Source organism: Leptonychotes weddellii, chromosome 2 (assembly GCF_054177405.1).
Source record: "Leptonychotes weddellii isolate Sample4059 chromosome 2, ASM5417740v2, whole genome shotgun sequence".
In the NCBI taxonomy this organism is placed as follows: domain Eukaryota; kingdom Metazoa; phylum Chordata; class Mammalia; order Carnivora; family Phocidae; genus Leptonychotes; species Leptonychotes weddellii.
The window spans coordinates 104,134,980-104,157,185 of NC_138370.1; the positions used below are offsets into that span (position 1 = coordinate 104,134,980).

The 22,206-nt window shown below is 34.0% G+C and overlaps 1 protein-coding gene across 2 annotated transcripts in view; it reads left to right on the plus strand.

Moving 5' to 3' along the window:
* DNAJB14 (DnaJ heat shock protein family (Hsp40) member B14) overlaps positions 1-22,206 on the plus strand; it is a 50,195-nt gene that overhangs the window by 17,004 nt on the left and 10,985 nt on the right. The window contains exons 3-5 of one of the 2 annotated variants that reach the window (XM_006735129.3): positions 6,977-7,122; positions 19,493-19,678; positions 21,942-22,036. In XM_006735129.3, the coding sequence (XP_006735192.1) occupies positions 6,977-7,122; positions 19,493-19,678; positions 21,942-22,036 (427 nt within the window). Of the gene's footprint in view, positions 1-5,238; positions 5,294-6,415; positions 6,805-6,976; positions 7,123-19,492; positions 19,679-21,941; positions 22,037-22,206 lie in introns of those variants that run through there. The other variant, XM_081812096.1, reaches the window with a different exon arrangement.

A 22,206-nucleotide genomic window follows, 5' to 3' on the forward strand; every position in this document is an offset into this window, starting at 1 on the left:
CAGAAGAATTGAACTCTGGGTGTCTTATGCTTTATGTTATTTATCAGATCAGTCTGTAAAGTACCGACTCTATGGAAGGTTCCATCTTTTAAAGTAACTATAAGGCAAAAGTTGCTTCCAGATATTTTTTCTTGGGGAATATTATTTCAATTTTTTGACACAGTATAATATTTAGATAACTGTATTAAGAGAGGATAAAAGAGGAGAAAGAATTGTTTTGTCTTTGTATACAGGAAAGTAGGAGAATTTCATATGAGAGGAAAATTGAGGGCAATAGCAACAGCATTTTCAAATTCACTTGTATTAATGTAGCACAATTTTTTTCTATTTCTTTAAGGCCATCTTTATATATACATATGCAAACATATAATAATGTCCTCTTCTTTTAATATTTTTCGTACTCTAATTATTCCGCCTCCATGTTTTTAGTTTTACCTCATGTTATACTTCTACTTAAAGTAAAAGAATTAGTTAGAGTTGGAAAATTGTGAACTAGGTTTTGGAGATCTGATGTAACTGATTTTATAATTAAGAAGAGCTTTTCTGGAAATAAAATGAACCTTTGAGTATGAAACACTACAGAAAATGCTGTTTTGTTTTCTGCTACAGCTTAGGGAAGCTTTATTGATATTGTACTGATGTTGCTCTCTAGCAAGGTTGAAGGACTCTAAACAGTGATTAATCAGATAATTCACATGGAGAATGAATTATAGTACAGTGAACTAGCTCAAGTAAAGAGCAGATAAAACTAGATTGTCTTTCTCTTAACGTTTTCTTATCTACTTTTCTGCTGATCTTATTTCCTTTTTTCCTCATCCTTTTTTCTCCATTGCTTTTTAGTTCATTCTTTTTTTTCTTACCATAATTTAGAATTGAAGTCATTTTATTTTTTAATTTTTTTAAAGATTTTATTTATTTATTTGACAGAGAGAGACACAGAGAGAGCAGGAACACAAGCAGGGGGAGTGGGAGAGGGAGAAGCAGGCTTTCTGCTGAGCAGGGAGCCTGATGCGGGGCTCGATCCCAGAACCCCGGGATCATGACCTGAGCCGAAGGCAGACGCTTAACGACTGAGCCACCCAGGCGCCCCCTGGAATTGAAGTCATTTTAAATAAAATATAAATGTATTTACATTTTTCTTTTTTCCCTACATATTTAGATGCTAAAGCTTGATTGTAACATTTTATCTAAAGAGTGTGGCCGCAGATGTTGGTGTTTGGTAGAAAAAAAGAAAAGAAAAAAGACTCCCTAATCATGGTGAAGCCATGCTAAAGGGTATTTGATTAGCATGAATGGTAGTGAAGCACTTTTGGGATATAAGTAATTTTGCTAACTACTTTTATAACTAGTATTGTGTGATTGAGAGTTGGTTGACTATGTGAGGTAGGTGAATGAATAAATGAGAGACTTCCTTTTGAATTTCTTCAAGAAAAAGCTTTAAATAAATGGTGTGCTGAAATGTGTTCCAGGAAACCACATCTATTTGAAAACAAATTGTATTTTCTTGTAGAATTGACTTTCTGTTGGGAGAGTATGTTCTTAATGAAAGACCTAAATAAAGTTAATTGTATTATATGTGATTTCTGTTTAGAAGCATTTTGTGATTAAAAAAAAAGACTATAGAACTACTTATATATTTTGAAATATCACCAAAGAATAGAGTTGAAAGTTTTGGAGAATAGGTATGCCCTAAATCTGGTGCTATTTTTTAAAAATCTTTTTTTCTTCGTTTCCTCTATCCTCACCTTAAAAGGAAAAAAGGAGTAGCTCAAGGTATGGTAGAAATAAGGAAGGAAGAGCAGTGCTTTGTTTTACTATCTCTTGGAGTATTTAGGCAGGATATCTTGAGAATGGAAGAATGAAAGATGGTGGTGGGTACGGATACACTTTGTGTATGGCCGGATTTGGAAAGATGGAAACAGGAGATTGAGGGAGTTTCTGTCTGTTGGCTTCTATATTCTCTGGGAAATTGGAGAGGAGGTTATCCTCTGAGAGTTAGAAGAAAAGAGATGAGATTGGAAACTTGAGGAGAGTTGTAAAAGTATGGAAAATTTAGAGCGGAAAGGCAAAGGGAATGGAAGGATTGCTGGTTAGCGTTGAGGACCCAGCCAAATTTCAGACCATGAATTCTTATTGGGTATAAGTATTAGCTTAGTAGTACAGCTGTATTAGAAATTGTTTCTCTGGTCAATAATTTTCTTATCCCTTTTTTATTAAATGCAGTTTTTTTCCTCTGAGGACTAAATGTGATTGGAATGTTCTTTAATAGAATCCCTAAGTTATTCAGAGTACTTAAGTTGATAACTTTTATGAGTTGTTTAGCTGAATTATGTAACATATACTCATTATATTAAACTTCGTAAGTGTTGCTTTAGTGAGGTAACAGATCACCAGCAAACACTTAGATGCTGTATGTTTTTGTTTTTTGTTTTACCTATACACAGGGGATTTTTTCTGAAGAAAGCCATGTTATCTTGTGTTAGCAGGGTTATGCAAACAAGTTGCTCAGTGACAATTTGGCTCAATGGGAGAACCCATGCAATAATACTGCATCCATTGCATAAGTAAGAGCTAGCTTACAATAAGACTGAAGAAAAAGTGTATAACTTTGTAAAGCTAATATTCTGTGTAACTAAACACTGTTTTTGAATTGAAATATATTGAAAAATTATTGAGAAGTGTCCTGGATCTAATTTGAAGTTTTTAATTTCTCATTGAAAAAAGAGCCCATCTTTTATTTTAAAAACTTACAAGATCATTGTAAAAGCATTAACTGGGTCATCATTCTATTTATCAGTTAGGAACACTTCTGTACAAGTATAAGTCATTTGAATTATGGGGATTTGATTAGGATTTGATTTAAGCTGTTCTTGAAATGAAATCATTTTGCTAAACTTATAAAATAAATAATCCTTTGTCTAAGGAATAAATATTTCCCTAAACACCAATTAAATCTGGAGTCTATTTAAATGATCAGCTATAACATGCAAAAAAGATGGAACGCCTGGGTGGCTCAGCTGGTTAAGCGTCTGCTTTCGGCCAACGTCATGATCCCAGGGTCCTGGGATCGAGTGCTGCATCGGGCTCCTTGCTTGGCAGGGAGTCTGTTTCTCCCTCTGCCTCTGCCCCTCTCCTTGTTTGTGTTCTCTTTCTCTCTCTCTGACAAATAAATGAATAAAATCTTTAAAAAAAAAAAAAAACATGCAAAAAAGAATTGAAAGAGGACCTTCCTGCCCTATCCGCTATGCTTTCATTCACGTAAAGGAAGACATAGGGGCTGAACTGATGTACTTCTCCATTGTTGAGCTTGAAGTCAGTCTTTCTGGACTGGTTGTACGATATTTCCTTCCGGGGTAGGTAATGGGTTACCTCTTTTTAATTTATTTTCTTTTTTATCTCTTTTAAAATAATTCTTTGGTGAAGATGGAGAAGAAGGTTTGAATCTTTCAGTAAGGAGTGAACTGTAGAAACTATGACAAATGCATTTAATTGGTGAAGGAATGATGAATAAAAATATGAATTAAAATAAATAATGGTAATTTTTGATTCAGGTGTGAAAAATTAGGTAAATGAGTATATTTGGAGCATTACTTGAAATATATAGTGGTCTTCAGCTGGTGCATTGGTGATATCAACTTTATACCTCTCTGCTGGCTTCCCCGTCTTTGTGACAATTCTTAGCTTTATGACCCATCTCTAGAGGATTGTGAATTCCAACCTCTAATTTCCCTACACTACCCAACAGTCCTCTCTTGGGCTGCCTTTTTCTATTGCCTAGCCTTTTGTGCTCAGGAAATCTTAACAAAACAATTTTGGAGGGTTAATCTGGTATATAATTTATCATCTTATGCATACAAACCAAGTAATAATGGCTTTAGGATTGTTTAGTGTTTTGTTTATCACTTCCTTTTGTTTTCTGCATTCAGGTACTATCTATCATATTCATAGCTCTATTCCTTGTCCTACAGTCTATTCTCCTCTATTCCAAACTGACTTTGGGTGCCAACTACATTTTTATTATAGCACTTACCACCTTTGACTTTTAGATCCTAACAATTTCTGCCCTTACACTGGACCTAGTCATCCATCTGTCCATTCATCATCCATCCATTCAACAGATATGGTGAACAAGACATAATCCTTGCCTTCAAGAGGCCTGTAGTCTAGAAGAGTAGTCAGACCAGGGAGCTGCAGTACACTGTGGTAATTGCTGGGAGAGGGCTGACGTCCAGGGGGCTTTGCGGGGGATATAAGAGGAACACCAAACCTAGTCTTGAGGACTTTGATTTCTTGAGAAAAGGAAAAGCTAAGTTGAGGTCTGAAGAAATTGTAGAAACTAACTAAGCAAGAAAGGAGGCAGAGAAAGCATGTTTGGGGCACCAAAACCAACGTTTGAAAATACCTACAAGAGAAGAGTCTGTTTAAACACTGGAAAAGCAAACAGAAAGGAAAAGCTGGGTTACTCTGGTGTCTGAAGGACTCCTTTTCCTTGTTCTGATTCTGAGATAATAGGAATTTCAAGTCAGGCAGACTGAGATTTGAATCCTTACTTGGGAGACCTTTCCTAATCATCCTATTTAGAAAGCTGGTCTCCCTGTCCATTCTCTCATCTCCTTTGTCACTTTTAGTTTTCTCTACATATATATCACTGTATGATATACTTTTTATTTTACTTGTATAATTTATTCATTGCTCATCCCTCTCCCAATTGTAAATTTAGTGTGAACAGGGTTTTTTTTTTTGACTGTTTTATTCACCATTACCATTTGAAACAGTGTCTAGCAGAAAGTAGATGATCTGTAAATTTTTGTTGAAGAAATAAATTTCAGTTTCCATCTATTACTTGGTTATAGGACCTAACCATTTCCAGCCTCAATTTTCTCATTGGTTAGATGAGGAGTACAAATGAGACAATTTGTATAAAATAACCAACATAATAAGATTCTGCAACTCTTTGTTGTGAAATCTTTGTAGACCAGATGTAGTTTGGAATTCAGAATTGTTCGTATTTTAGAAAGGTAATAAGGAACATATATTATACATAATAACACTTAACATCTGGAGAGCAGCCCATTACTTAATAGTAACATTTCTGCAGCAACATGCAGAAATATTCACACTTAAATGGGATAAATGAAAACTCTAGCAGCTTCACACCCATTCAGGTCAAATTTTGCCTCTAAAAGAGTTCAAGTCAGGTTTTTGCAGTCAAATTATAGAATAACTTTCATTTTGCAGAGCTTTATGGATATTGGAACATGGATATGTGATTGTGGACCTTGCCTGACACACAGTAGGTGTTCTATAAATGTCCCCTTTCCCTTTATCACATAGTTTCTAAACATATCTGGGAGAATGGGTCTCTGCAAAGGCAGGAATCATTCTGTTTTATTCACTAATATATCTCAAGTGCCCAGAGCACTGTCTGTGACATAATTGGTGCTCCATAAATATTGTTGATTAAATAAAGGAAATATCACATTTATGATTAATTGACTGTTGACAGTTAATATTTATTAAGTATCTAAAGTAGAAAAATCCAATTTTAATTATTATTTTTTTAAAGATTTTATTTATTTATTTGACAGAGAGAGAGATAGTGAGAGAGGGAACACAAGCAGGGGGAGTGGGAGAGGGAGAAGCAGGCTTCCCATGGAGCAGGGAGCCTGATGTGGGGCTCGATCCCAGGACCCTGGGATCATTACCTGAGCCAAAGGCAGATGCCCAATGACTGAGCCACCTAGGTGCCCCCCAATTTTAATTATTATTACCATAAAGAAGACTGCAGAACAGATTTTTATTGATATGTGATTATAAAAAAAATTCTATAATCTTAAACCTGTCTTTTTTTTTTTTTTTAACTTTGTTCATTTAACAAATGTTGAACGTTTTCATTATAAAAAGAGAGCTAAGGCTCATTTATTCCAGAAATATTTACTGAGAACCTATCCTGTACCAAGCACTATCATGGCTTATAGTTTCAGTAGTAAAATAAGATCAATCTTGTCTCTTTCCTTTGAGAACTTTGAGTCACTGCAATTCTTCAGCTGCCGGTGAACAATTATGCCTTAGATCTTTTCTCCTGTTACTACCTTAAGCCACTCACCCATGGAACACATCTAAGGTCATAAAGTACTCTACAGAAAATGTTTAAAATGTTACTGTATTTTAGTGAAGGAAAAGTATTAGGTTTTAGGAGAATATTAGCATTTAGAAGTATTAATGTTCTCTGCTCCATTCAGAGTATTTTTTTTTTTCTTAATATACTTCAAAGACTCTGGGCTTAAATCCGTTAACATCTTTAATTAGCTATGTAAGTAATCTTTAAGAGCATGCTAATCATAATGAAAATTGGGTATAACAAGCATTTTTGAGTCCTGTGATATATATTATTATGAGATTTTCTTTTTCTTAGACTGGCAGACAAGTTCTCGTTAGTATAGCGGAGCTGAGTTAACTTGCCTTGGCATTTAAGGTACTTGTAATTGTTTTACATGCACTAAACTGTTGCTTTGATATTTGGTAGGTCTACGTTATGTGACAACAAAAATCTTGGAATGCAATGCATATTAATTAATCTTTAGCTATGACATACTACGACATACTTGTGAAGAGTTCTAGAATTTCTTTGTGTACTTAAGAGTACTGTAAAATTGTTCTTGTCCTCATTTTAGTTTCAGTGTGTGCTCTGTCCTTCATCCATGATTGTTATGGGCTTTGCTTTACTTCTCTAGTTGTGATAAAAAGCACCAAGGACATTCTCATGGTCAACTCTCCTTAGACTGGAAAGAGGTTAAAAAATGGTCTGTGGTCAAAAAAGAGAATGAAGCAATAACCTTTAATGGGATAAGCTATCATTTGACACTGAGAAAACAATCCACAGACAGTTCTTTCTACTATTCTAATAAAAAAATGAGAGATATTACATGAAGTTCTTCCTTGAAATTTACATTATAACACACTCTTTTGTTCACAGCATAAACAAATGTAAAAATTACTATGAAGTACTTGGAGTTACCAAAGATGCTGGTGATGAAGATTTGAAAAAAGCTTATAGAAAGCTTGCTTTGAAGTTTCATCCAGACAAAAACCATGCACCTGGAGCAACAGATGCTTTTAAAAGTAAAGTAAACCTTTTAAAGCAATTGTACTAAGCTCTTTTTAGAATCCACTTTACAATGTTTTAGAATATTAAATTCTGCCTTTAGACTGGTACATTTAGAAGCCAGCATAAGTAAGGTCCTCAAAATCCTTTAAAACTTTACTATTAATTATGCCAAGAGCCGAACAAATGCACTGTGGCTTCACAAAAGCAAAATGCCAGTTTTGGCAAAGTCCTAAGTAGCTTTTCTAGATAATCATGCATGCTTTCTAGTTTACCACACACTAGTAGTGTGGTGATTATACATGAGCTCCTAAACTAAAACAAAATATAGCTTTTGCAAGTTTTTAGGGTAATAGAGACTGTCCAGAATTGGGAAATTGCTTGGAATTTTCTGCTTGTGATCTTATATTTCTGTTAACTGGCCAACTTTTGCATTTTCTTATATGTGGTTCTAACTAATGTGACTTTTTCTTTTTAAGAATTAGTTTCTTTGGGCACCTGGCTGGCTTAGTCAGTGGAGCATGCAGCTCTTGATCTCAGGGTCATGAGTTAGAGCCCCACATTGGGTGTAGAGCTTACTTTAAAAAAAAAAAAAAGAATTCGTTTTTTTTCCTTTTGCCTACTATTCATTTTTCTTCATTTTCTTTCTTAATATTATTTCAGGATTGGGCGGGTTTTGTTTTGCTTTGTTTTGTTTTTGCCGATTTAGTAAATACATGTCAGAGAGTTGATTTTTTATAATTTTGTATCTTATTACATACAATTTATTCATAATAGTTAATTTCTAATTCATAGGAAAATGCTTATATTTGTGATTGTTCCTTCTTTTGAATTTGGCACTTAGAGCCAACATACAATGTTTGCTGTGAAATGTTGGGGTCTTGGAATAACAGGAAGGAAATACTAATTTTTAAAATGCTCCGGGGCACCCGGGTGGCTCAGTCAGTTAGGCATCTGACTTTTGACTTCAGCTCAGCTCATGATTCAGGGTCCTGAGATGTAGCCCCGCATCTGGCTCTGCACTGGGTGTGAAACGTGCTTAAGATTCTCTCTCTCCCTCCCTCTTCCTCTGCCCCTCCCCACACCTCACGCACTCTTTTTCTCTAAAAAAAATAAAATAAAATGCTCCTAAAAGGTAGATGATTTCATTGGTCTTTCACAAAAAACTGTTGAAATTGTTTCCAAAACAGTTTTATATCTTGAAGGAAGTTGCCAACTAAAATATATTCAGGCAATTATTAATATGTTTCAATAAAAGCAACTGCCAAAGTGGTGCTGGTGAAAGTAAAATGTCACTGTGACAGTGAGAGCCTTCTCTATTTGTTTCCTTAATTAAAAGCGGCATGGTGAAAGTACAAAAAATGTTTCTTTACTCAAAAACACTAATTTTAGCACATTCCCCCAAAAGTTAAAAAAAATTTTTTTACATTATGAATTAAAATCATTTAATTTAAAATTGTTGGTGTTTTTAAATAGTGAAAAACATTTCGACAGTGAGTTTTTGCATATTTGTGATTTGCTAAGTGATTTTGGTATTAATTCTCCATTAATGTTAAAAATGCTAAACTACTTTCTCTGACTTCTGTATTGAAGTCATTTAGCATTATTAGTCTTAGAATAACAGTAAGTGGACTTCCTAATATTTTTACATCCTATGTATTTTGAAGAGGGGAGCAGCATAAATGTCAGCCCAGCTAGACATTCAGACGGGGCTTTACAAAGGTGATTACACTTTGATGTGGTACATTTCAGAGTGTAATGCTCTACTTTGCACACTAGCAACTTAATATTTATCAACATGCTGGGAGGTGGTTCATCTCTAGAGAAGAAGCTCACATTATTCAATACACAGGAGGTTATCTGTAAATCAGAATGCCAATTTATTAATCCCAAAGAGGATCAGAATAGGGAGTTGGTTGATGAGCCCATTTTTCATTGAGTGGAAACTACATAGAAAACTAGATTGTAATCCACAGATGCTCGGTGAGCAAAGGTAGTTAATTAGAAAATATTACAGTTAGTGTCATCATTCAGAAATGGCAGGTTTCATTTATTCAGCACACAGGGTCTTTTCTTTATCTTTTGAATCATTTTATTTTTAACCAGTTGATCCTAACATCTGTTTTTGGGATACTAAGCTGTTTATTTTAAGCAAATACTATACTTTTTTTCTTTTGTATGAGAATTAAGTATAGCTTGATTGCTCTGTAACTACCAAAACACTTTTTACAGAAGATGGAAACCATTTGCTTTTTATTTCCCCCAAGAATAGAAAAAGAGGAGGTAATTGGTTTAAGGAATTAAATTAGATAGAAGAGATATTTTCATTTGTGCGTGTGTTTGTTTTGTTTTGTTCTTTAAATAAGCTCAGTGTCCAAAGTGGAGCTTGAACTCACAATCAAGAGTCATATGAAAACAAAAAAATTGCTGAGCCAGCCAGGTGTCCTTTCATTTATGTGTTTTGTAAAGATTTAAAAATTAAGAGTTTGCTATCAAGGAGGATAGACTAAATGAACTCTTAAGTTCATGTGGCTGCTTGTTCTTTAAAATTAAGGTTGTAACTCAAGTTTCTCAAAGCAGGGAATATTTTATTTACATCTAGAGAGTGACTTGCACAGTATATATGAACATGCTTTTAAAAAATATTTGAATGAAATGGATCCCTTTCCTTCCGTCTGACATGGATGTCTTCAAAATATACCTGGTCTCCTTTATCTTCAAAGACAAATACTTCAAAGTATTTCAGAGACCCTTTGAAGAGTACGTGTGCCTATTGACATACACATGAGAGTAATAAGGGGTGTGGTTTAGATGTTTTTGTGTTTACTTGATAAATAATAATGGATCAGATGCTATTACCTGTGTTAGGTCTGGTAGTTCAATATTCTTAACATCTGGGCTAGTTTTTGTAGAGAAATACAACAAGAGCATATGAGATATCCTCTTACTCAAAGAATTTGTAATTCATTAAGGAGAAGAAAGTATCACACAGAATATTTGGAATAATAGTAATACCTAACATTTGACAAACATTTTATAGTTTTTCATTCCTATTTTTTCATTTAATGCTTATTAAAAATCTTATGAAGTAGTCAGGGGACTAGTGTCATCCGCCTTTACCCAGTAAGAAAATTGAGGCTCAGAGAGATTAACTGATTTACCCAAGATCTCCCAGAAGACTGAATATAATTAAATACCAAAACGTTGAATAAAGATGTTGGAAGAAAAGTCAGAAAGATAAAGTACATTATAATCAGAGTAATTAGAGAAGCCTTCATATAATAGGTGAGAATTAAGAGTTTTCTGGACATGAGTATGATTAGAGAAAAGAGAAAATGGCAGAAATTTGGGTATGAGAATGAGGCAAGTGATTTAAGAATCAATGAGGACTTCCACTTTCAGGAAGATGGAATAGATGTACTTTTCCCTATTCCTTGCATAAAATATAATTGAATATTATGTATAAAACAAAACAAACATTAAAAAAAAACTTTGGAAAGAAGCAGGTAGATGAGCTAGGGGCCTTGGGACCCAAAGAACTACATGGCAGTAAGTTGCTTGGGTTTTCCTTTTGTTTTTTATATCTTAGATTAGGTGCTGGAGAAGCAGACAACCCAGAAATACCAATAAGCACTGATAAACAATCCCCAAGAAAAGCCTACTTGCTCTAGCTAAACACCCAGGAAGGGGACAACATAGTAAGACAGAAAATTTTTAAGCAATAACCATCCAATATAGCCAAATATCAAAGAAAAAACTGTGGTCCCATCCCACCCACACCCACATCAGCAAAGGCTGAATAAAGAACATAGCCTGTCACCCTCTCTGGGCTGCAATAAGATGCTTTGACATACCTGCCCTCTTTACTGGGGCTGTAACAGAGATGATCAAGTAGGGAGCGGGTACTTCTGCTTGACAGTAACAAGGTGTCCCTTTCCCTCCCCACTGGGGAAGTGTCATAAGTAGCCTAGTGGAGAATTAGGACTTTTACCACCATTTAGAGGTAAACAAAGCCATATCCTTGTGGTGTCAGCGAAGCTTCCTGGGGGGCAGTAATGCAGCAACCCTACCTACTCTTTCCAGCCACAGAGATGTCATTGGAGACTTGATGGGAGACTAGGAATCTCATCCCTGCTCAGCAGTAACGAGGAGCTCCTCCTTTCAGATGTCATCAGAGGCCAAGGGGGAAACCTGAACTTTTATTCCCATCTGGAAGTAACAAGGTGGTATTTCCTCTTCCTGTACCAGAATAATGTCAGAGGAGAACAATTAAAAACAGGAGTTTTAGATAGGTCCAGAGTCTCATAAGATAATAGCTCAAATGACCACATTTCAGTAGAAAATCACTTGCATACTGAGAACGAGGAAAACCTCAAACTAAATATAAAAAGTCATAGATGTCTACATGGAGATGACAGAGAAGTTAGAAGTGTCTAACAAAGATTTTAAAGCATCCATCATAAAAATGCTTCAATGAGCAATTACAAATATGCTTTAAGTAAATTTTGAAAAATAAGAGTCTCAGGGGACACCTGGGTGGCTCAGTCAGTTAGGCAGCTGCCTTCGGCTCAGGTCATGATCCCAGGGTCCTGGGATCGAGTCCCACATCGGGCTCCCTGCTCAGTGGGGAGTTTGCTTCTCCCTCTGCCTGCCGCTTCCCCTGCTTATGCTCTTTCTCTCTGACAAATAAATAAATAAAATCTTAAAAAAAAAGAAAAAGAAGAGTCTCAGTAATGAAATAGAAAATCTGAGCAAATAAAAGGTATAAAGAATCAAATGGAAATTTTACAACTTAAAAATACAAAAACCAAAATAAAATCTAGCAGTGAATGGAATAAACAGGAAAATGACAGAGGAAAGAATCAGTGTGCTGGAAAATAGAAAAATAGACATCTAATCTGAACAGCTCCAGGGACAAGTGGGACTATGACAAGATTTAATGTTTATATCATTAAGGTCTTAGAAGGAGAGGAAGAAGAGAGCATAGCTGAAAAAGTACGCAAAAATAAATAAGTAAATAAAGATTGAATACTTCCTATACTTGGTAAAAGAAATAAGCTTACATAATTCAAGAAGTTGAATGAACCCCAAATAGATAAACCCCAAAAAATCCACACCAAGACACATCATAGTGAAACTTCTGAAAACTAAAGACAAAAAGAAAATTTTGAAAGAAGCAAAAGAGAAATGACACCTTACCTACTGGGGAAAAACAATTCAAATGACAGTGAATTTCACATTAGAGACCATGCAGGCCAGGAGACAGTGGCCCATTTTTCAAATACCTTTTGAAAGAAAAGAACTTTTGCCCAGAATTGTATACCCAGCAAAAACATCCTTTGGGAATGAAGGGGAAATCCAGACATTTTCAGATGAAGGAAAAAAGAGAATTTGTTATTTGCACACGTACCCTAAAAGAATAGCTAAAGAAAGTTTTCTAACCAAAATAAAACAATAAAAGAAGAAATCTTGAAATATGAAAAAGGAAAAAAGAACATGGTAAGCAAAAATATGGGTAAATGCAATATACTTTGCTTCTCCTCTTGAATTTCTAAGTTGTTTGACATTTGAAGTAAAAATTTTAACATTGTCTGATATGGTTCTAAATGTATGCCAAGAAAATATATAAGACAATTATGTTATAAATGAAGGATAAAAGAAAGTAAAAAAGTAAGGGTTTCACAGTACACTTGACTAGTAAAATGATGACAGCTGTAGCCTGTGATAAGTTGTGTATGTATAATATAATACCTAGAGCAACCACTAAAAAGTTGTACAAATACACCAGAAAACACTAGATAAACCAAAATGGAATTCTAAAAAATATGTTTAAGTAACTCACAGGAAGTCAGGAAAAAACAGAAAACAAAAAATAAAATGGCAGACATAAACCCTGACTTATCAGTAACTACATTAAATGTAAATGATCTAAATATGCCAATTAAAAGACAGATTGGCAGAGTGAATTAAAAAAACATGACTGTGTGTTATCTATAAGAAACTCACTTCATTTATAACAATATAGACAGGCTGAAGGTAAAGAGATGGAAAAAGATGTATCATGAAAACGTTAATCAAAAGAAAGCAAGAGTGGCTATATTAATATTAGATAAAGTAGACTTAGACTAAAAATGTTACCAGAGAAGGAATTATATTATAATGAAAGGGTCAATCCTTCAAGAAGACGTAACAATATACATGTGTGCACATCAAAAAACAGATGTAAAATATGTAAATAAAAAACTGATAGAACTGAAGAAGAAATAGACAAATTCATAATTATAGTTAGAAACTTCAACACCTCTCTGTCAACAACTGATAGAAGAGCTTGACAGAAAATCAGCAAGAATATGGAAGAATTAAACATCATCACCCAACAAGATCTAATCAACATTTATAGAACACTCTATACAACAACAGGAGACTATAAATTATTTTCAGGTACTCAAAGAACATACACCAAGATAGATCATATCCTGGGTCATAAAGTAAACCTTCACTAAGTTAAAAGACTGAAGTCATGAAAAGTGTGTTCTCTGACCACAATGAAATCAAAGTAAAAATTAATGACAGAAAGATAATTGGAATATGTCTTATCACTTGGAAACTGGACAACAAACTTCTAAGAAATTTATGGGTCAAAGAAGTCTCAAGAAATGTTTAAAATAATTCACTAATCTGAATAAAAATGCAACATATCAAAATTTGAGGGGAGCAGCAAAAGCAATGTTGAGAGGAATCATATCACACTAAATGCATATATTAGAAAAGAGGAATGGGCTTAAGTCAGTCATCTAGGCATCTACCTTATAAGCCTAGAAAAAGAAGAGCAAAATAGACTCAAAGCAAGAGTTTACAGCCCTATAACTGTTAAGTAAATTAAATTAGTAATCAAGAAACTCCCAAAAAAAGAAGTCTCCAGGCTCAGATGTCTCTGCTAGAAAATCCTACTAAACTTTTAAAGAAAAATTAAAACTACTCCTATAGTCTCTTCTTGAAAATAAAAGGAAATATTCCCCAATCCATATTATAAAATAACTGTTACCCTGCTCTCAAAACCAGTCAAAGACACTACAAAAAAGAAGACTATAGACCAGTCTTTCATGAAATAAACCCAAATATCCTTAACAGGATAATTAGAATTCAGTAATATATATATATATATATTATATAAGTTATACCCTTATATATAACTTATATATATATATGTTATACACCCTGACCAAGTAGAGTTTATTCCAAGGATGCAAAGCTGGTTCACTATTTGAATATCAGTCAGTGTGATCCACTATATTAATAGGCTAAAGAAGAAAAATCTCATGATTGTATCCATCAATGCAGTAAAAGCATTTGAAAAATGTCACCATTCATTCATGATAAAACTAACAGGAAAAAAAAAAAAAAAACCTGACGGATAAATAGGAATAGAAAGGCATTGCCTCAAATTGATAAAAGAGCAACTATAGAAAATACTATACTTAATGGTAAGAGACTAAATGTTATCCCCCTAAGATTGAGAACAAAGTAAGAATGTTTCCTTTCATCACATTTATTCAGTATAGTGTTGGCAATTCTAGTCAGTGCATTAAGGTGAGAAAAGGAAAAGACACAGAAAGGAAGAGATAAAACTGTCCCTATTTACAAATGATATAATAACATATAAAATCCCAAGGAATGCATCTTCCCCCCTAAATTTTTGGAATCAATAAATATATTCTGTAATATTTTAGGATACAAGATAAATGTACAAAAATTAATTTTTATATTTAGAAATATTTAGTACATTTCTCTATACTAGCAGTGAATATATAGACACAAACTAAAAAAGCATTACCATTTATAATCACACATATACACACAAGAAATACTTAGTTGTAAATTTAACAAACCTTGTACAGGATTTTTATGCTGAATGAGGTAGAATACTAGTGAAAGAAATCAGAGAAGATCTAAATAAATGGAACAATGTATCATGTTCATGGATTGGACAGCATAGTAAAGATGCGTGTTCTCAAGTGTCAAGTGTCCTCAAATTGATCTACATATTTAACATAATTCCTGTCAAAATCCTAGGAAGACTTTTTTGTAGATAAAAGCAAGTTTATTCTAGAACTCATAAGGAAAGATAAAGAACCTGAATAAATAAAAACAATTTATTAAAAGAATGGAGTAGGAGTCATCAATTCACCTGATTTCAGGACTGACTTTATAGCTACAGTTATCAAAACAGTATAGTATTGGCAGAGGGATAGACAAATAGATCAATGAAAGAGGATAGGGAACCCATATATGGACCCATACAAATATTACCCAACTGATTTTTGACATAAGTGCAAAAGCAATTTAATAGAGGAAGGATAGACTTTTCAGCAAATGGTTTTAGAACAGTTAAGATATTCATAGGCGAAAAAAGTTAACCTTGACCTAAATCTTATGCTTTTTACAAGAATGAACTTGAAATGAATCATGAAATATAAAACACTTTTTAACTCTTAGCAAAAATCATGGGAGCAAATCTTTAGGAGGAAATCTTTAGGATCTTGAGCTAGACAATAATTTTTTATACTTAACACTAAAAGCACAATTCATAAAAGGGAAAGTTGATAAGTTCGATTTCATCAAAATTTTTTTGGTTTGCTCTGCAGAGACCTTATGAAGAGGATGAAAAGACAAGTAACAGAGTGGGAGAGAGTATTTGCCAAACACATATCTGAAATGGACTAGTATCTGGAATATATAAAGAACTCCCCAAACTGAAAATTTAAAAAACAGACAATTCAGTTAGAAAATGAGTAAAAGACATTCCACTGAAGATGACATACAAATGGAAAATAAGCCATGAAAAGATTTTTAACGTCATTCATTAGCCATTAGAGATAATGTAAAGTAAAACCCAATGAGATATCACTACGTACCTATTAAATAGCTAAAATAAAAAATAGCAACAACACCAAATAGCCTGTATGGATGCAGAGAAACTGGATCACTCATACATTGTTGATGAGATGTAAAATGACACAGTCACTCTGTAAAACAGTTTGGCAGTTTCTCAAAAAACTAAATATTCAGCTACCATACAACTTAGCAGTTACATTCCTGAGCATTTATCTTAGAGGTAAAAGTTGATGTTTGTACACCTGCACATGAATGTAAATAGCAGTTTTATTCATAATACCAAAAACTAGAAACAACACAGATGTTGTTCATTGGGTGAATGGTGAAACAAACAGTGGTAAAATCCATGCCATGGAATACTACTCAGCAATAAAAAGGAATGAACTACAGTAGCGCCCCCCCCCGCCTTATTTGCAGAGGAAATGTTCCAAAACCCGCAGTGAATTCCTGAAACCACAGATAGTACTGAACCCTATATATACTGTTTTTTTCCTATACATACATGCCTATGATAAAGGATAATTTTTAAATTAGACACAGTAAGATATTAACAATAATAACTAACAATAAAATATGACAGTTATAACAATATACTATAATAAAAGTTATGTAAAAGGTCTGTCTGTCTCTCAAGATACCTTGTACTTCATTCACCCTTGTGATGATGTGAGATGATAAAATGCCTACATGATGAGATGAAGTGAGGTGAATGATGTAGGCACTGTGACAAAGCTTTAGGCTACTATTGACCTATGGATGATAGGTTAGAAGGAGGATCATCTGCTTCCAGACCATGGTTGATTGAGGGTAACAAACCATGAATTGGGGGTGAAGGTGGGGACTACTGTTTTGGCTTACATAACAACCTGGATTGATCACCAAAGAATTATGCTGATTGAAAAAACCCAATCCCAAAGAGCTTCATTCCATTTATATATTTTATTATTTTATTTATATAATATTCTTGAAATGCCAAAAATATAGAAATAGAGATTAGATTAGTGGTTGTCAGGGGTTAGAGAGGGGATGAAAGGGAAGGAAGTGGGTGTAGTTATATAAGAGCAACAAGAGGATGGTAATGGAAATGTCCCATATCCTGATTATATCAATGTCAATATCCTATTTGTGAGAGTACTTTAATTTTACAAGAAATTGCCATTGGAGAAATTAGGTAACAGGTACAGAGGATCTCTCCGTATTATTTCTTACAACTTCATGTAAATTTAAAGCTACCTCAAAATAAAAGTTTAATTAAAGAAAAAAGAATATGGTGGAAGGTACTTTTGGTGAAATAAGTGAGACTGAGGTAGAAATGTATTTTGCAAAGCTTTTGAATACCAAAATAAATTTTGGATTTTTTAGGTAATAAGGAACTGAAAAAAATTTTGATTATGGGTGTAGCACAAAGTAAATGAATAGAAAATTACTCTAGTCACAGTAGATAAATTGTCTTGCATATACAATTATGGATTATAACAATATTTCACATAGATCTTTTTTTTTTTTTTAAAGATTTTATTCATTCATTTGACAGAGACAGAGACAGCGAGAGCAGGAACACAAGCAGGGGGAGTGGGAGAGGGAGAAAGGAGGCTTCCTGCTGAGCCGGGAGCCCGATGTGGGACTCGATCCCAGGACCCTGGGATCATGACCTGAGCCGAAGGCAGTCGCTTAACCAACTGAGCCACCCAGGCGCCCCTCACATAGATCTTCTAAAGTGTCTTAATGTTTGGAAGTTATTTTTTTAAATGGCAAAACCTTAAAACCAATATATCAATAGTTTAAAAAGTAACAGCATTGTGAAATTACCTGGAATACTCTATTTAGGATATAGAGGTAAATTCTGATATTATTGGAAATACAACTCTGGCAGATATTGATAGATACGCTTCTTTTTTAGGTATTGGTTAATACCTTGGTGTTGTTTGTAAGTACATTGTTTGGATCTCTGATTATGCTTTCCGGTTAGAGCAATGTTATAAATGATTGCTGTATTTCTGAATCATAGATCTGCTTGAGAATCTAAAGAAAGTTTTGGACCATCTCTTCAGATAAATGGACCATCCAACTAATTTTTCTTTTTTTTTTTTCCATCCAACTAATTTTTCATACCTTGGGGTTCACAGACCATCTGAAAGCTATCTCTGAATCCCAGGTTTTAGAATCTCCATCAGAAGAAAAGTTCCAGAGTATATGGGTATAATTAATTTCAGTGTGATACGTAATCATCCAAAACAACTACCTAATGAGCATCTGTTTGCTTGTACAGTACCTATGGCAGCTACCACATGGGATCCAAAAAGTATTTTTAAAATATCCCATATTACAAAAGGCTTACAATCTACTTTAAGAAGTAAGCTGTATTTATGAAATGAAATGATTATTAGAAGTGTCAGAATGAGAATAGGGTAATTCCTACTTTTAGATCAAAACATTACAACTTTTGTTAATTGCCTCAAGAACACATTTTGGTAACCAATATACCACTGCCTCTTTTGGACACGGGAGTATGAGATGGGAAATAGAATTCTTTATAAGTAAATATCACAAAACTAACAAAGTGAGATAAGAATATTAGAGACTATCTGGATCCATTCACAAGCAAATTCAGACTTTATACTGGACCATGGGGATATTTCAGTGAAGACATAGATACCCTCCCTACCCTCATGGAGTTTACAGTTTTAAGAGGATTAATTGTTAATGAATAAAATGAAAAATAGCTCATTCTGGGCTGGAGTGTACAAAAACAGTTTTACAATGTCTGTTGAATAGCGTATACTTACTATGCTAAAAAATTTTTGACCTTGAACAAGTATCCTAACCTTTTTGAACCTCAGGAGGCTCATCTGTAAAGTAGGAATAATAATGAATAATGTAATAACATACTGGGTTCAGAGCCTGGCAGTTGGTAGCTACTGCTATTATTATTGGTTTGAGTTGCACTAATGAATGACTAGATTAGGATATTCAAAAGAAGCGGGATATTAAAGGATGGAGCACAATAGTAAGAAAGCAAGATGGACATTCCTTTATGTTCAAGATACTAGGGAGACTTAGCAGTCTCATATAAAAATTTGTATTGGGAGATAATATGTATAATTGCAAGCAATGTATAAATTTAATGTATAAACCTTTTTTAAAGGGGAAGAGGCAGAGGGAGAGAGAGAATCTAAAGCAGGCTCCACACCCAGCATGGAGCCCTCCACAGGCTCGATCTCATGACTCTAAGATCATGACCTGAGCCGAAATCAAGAGTCTGACGCTTAACCAGCTGAGTCACCCAGGCGCCATTAATGTATAAACCTTTAAAAGAAATTGTTACTGTTTTATTATTTTCTTGATTAGCCTGAAGTAGGATTTGTTTTGTTTTATTTTGTTTTTTAGGCTTTTTTTTTTTTGGGGGGTTAATATGACAGTAGCTTTTATATGGGGAAATCTTTTTATAATATAAAAACTTTGCTTACCAATTTTTACTCTTTACCTTTTCAGAGATTGGAAATGCTTATGCTGTTTTAAGCAATCCAGAAAAACGAAAACAATATGACCTCACAGGCAATGAAGAACAAGCATGTAATCACCAAAACAATGGTAGATTTAATTTCCATAGAGGTTGTGAAGCTGATATAACTCCAGAAGACTTATTTAATATATTCTTTGGTGGTGGATTTCCTTCAGGTATTTTAATGTTAGTTGTAAATATTATATTTTATGAAGCTAGAGATTCTCACCTCCAGTTAGGCTATTTAGAGATTTATCTACTCCACTACATTTCTTACAGTATTATGATCCTCGATGATTTTTCATGAAGGTGGAAAAAAGTGTTAGACTTATTACCTTTACTGTAAGTTTGCCTTTTTTCTAGAACATGTTTATTTTTTTAAAAAAAGAAATGAGTACGGATATTCTCTATTTTATATAAAGCTGAAGAAAGGATGTATAAGTAGGAAATCCAGTAGCAGTGTCTTAGTTAAGTACTATTACAATCACAGGAGGTATCCCATACCCTAGAAGACAATTTGACATTGGTTCTCTGAAGATCTGTGTAGGTATTTCATTCATAACATTATAATTGCTAATTTGGATGTATATGGAGGTACTTTCCATTGAAATATTAAAATGTCTGATTCATAGGTTATATATAAAGTAAATGGGTTTTTAAAATTATATTAAGACAGAAATAATTAGTTGAACTAGGCTATCAAAGTAAAATACTGTGGAGGTACTACTAAATGAACTGATTTTATAGTACCAGCATAAGTTGTATTGAACTCTACTTATATTTACTATGAGTTCTGTGAAAATTAATTTTCTTTAAGAATAGCTCCTGTAAGATAGTTGAAATTATCGCTCCAGTCATGTTTACAACATTTATTTAAATGCTAAGTTAAACATTCCATTCAAAATTAAGAGAATCTTTATGAATGTGGCAATATGCTTTGGCCTGATGGCCCTATCAGAATATTATTGAGAAAGATTATGGTCATTGATAGGACGTTTTGTAAAGCATCCTTGAAGGAAAGAGAATGTGTAAATACAAATTAATGACTGAAAATATAGCATATATTTTGACATATTAAGATATATAGTTACTTCTCACAGAAAATTATTCAGACTAGTAGTTTTGACGGAAAATATGCTAGGAACAATCATAAATCTTTCAGGTAGTAGTGAATTTTGAGTTACAGTTCTTTTGCTTATAACATAATTTACTTTGTGTCAATATTTCTGATTGCTCACCTTATTTGAAAACAACCTAAAAGTCTATCAGCAGCAGAATGTTTGTATAAATTGTCCATCTCTACCATAGTATATTATACGAGTATTTTATACTCATTTTTTTTAAAAAATGATTTCTAGCGGTATTTGTGATTCATTGATAAATGAGGAAAGCAGAGTTTCAGAGTGATGACCCAAGATTTGTAAAAAACAACCAACCACAACTAAAGTCCTTTATGGATGCAATATTAGGTAGGAACTCTTACTCAAGTATTCGTAAAGAAAGAACTTCTATTTTTTAATTTTTTAATTTTTTTTTAAGATTTTATTTATTTATTTATTTACTTACTTACTTAACTTACTTATTTGTCAGAGAGAGAGAGAGCACACACAAGCAGGGGGAGCAGCAGGTAGAGGGAGAAGCACTCCCCACTGAGCAAGGAGCCTGATGTGGGAATCCATCCCCTGGGATCATGACCTGAGCCAGAGGCAAACCCTTAACTGACTGAGCCACCCAGGCGTCCCAGAACTTCTACTTTTTAAAAATTTTTATTGAAATCCTAGTTTGTTAACATACAGTGCAATGATGGTTTTAGGAGTAGAAGTCAGTGATTCATCACTTACATAAAACACCCAGTGCTCATCACAAGTGCCCTCCTTAATACCCATCACCCACTCACCTCCCTCCATCAACCCTCAGTTTGTTCTGTGTCATTAAGAATGTCTTGTAGTTTGTTTCCCTCTCTCCTTCCCCCACTTCCCATATGTTCCTCTATTTTGTTTCTTAAATTCCACATATGAGAACTTCTACTTTAAAGGAAGCAAAGTCTGGGAAGAATCATTTCTGTTTCCATCCACCCTTTACTCACAGGAGGAAAGGGCAATAAGCATTCACTATTCTAATTCACAAAACATGCATTATTTTAGTAGTTTAAAAAAATTAATAAAAATGTAAAAGAAGGGGTACCTGGGTGGCTCAGTTGGTTAAGCATCTGCCTTCGACTCAGGTCATGATCCCAGGGTTCTGGGATTGAGCTGCACTGAGCTCCCTGCTCAGCGGGGAGTCTTGCTTCTCCCTCTGCCCCTTCCCCTGCTTGTGTTCTCTCTCTTGCTCACCCTCTCTCAAATAAATACATAAAATCTTTAAAAAAAAGTAAAAGAAAATATGATTTTTCTGATCACAGTTGCTCTCCTTAATTTAACCTTGCTTTTAATTTTTTAGGTAGTGTACATTCATTTTCAAATGGACGAGCTGGTTATAGCCATCAACATCAGCATCGACATAGTGGACATGAAAGAGAAGAAGAAAGAGGAGATGTATGTTTATGATATGATTAGAAACCCCAAAATGGCAAATTTCAGCTTAGGAAAAGCAGTTAGATTTGTCTGAAAATAGGGCAAGTTGTTTTAAAAGGAAATAATGAGTGTTCTCATACTAGATGTATTCAATAGAGACTAGACAGTTTTTAGGGATATTAAGGGAGCAG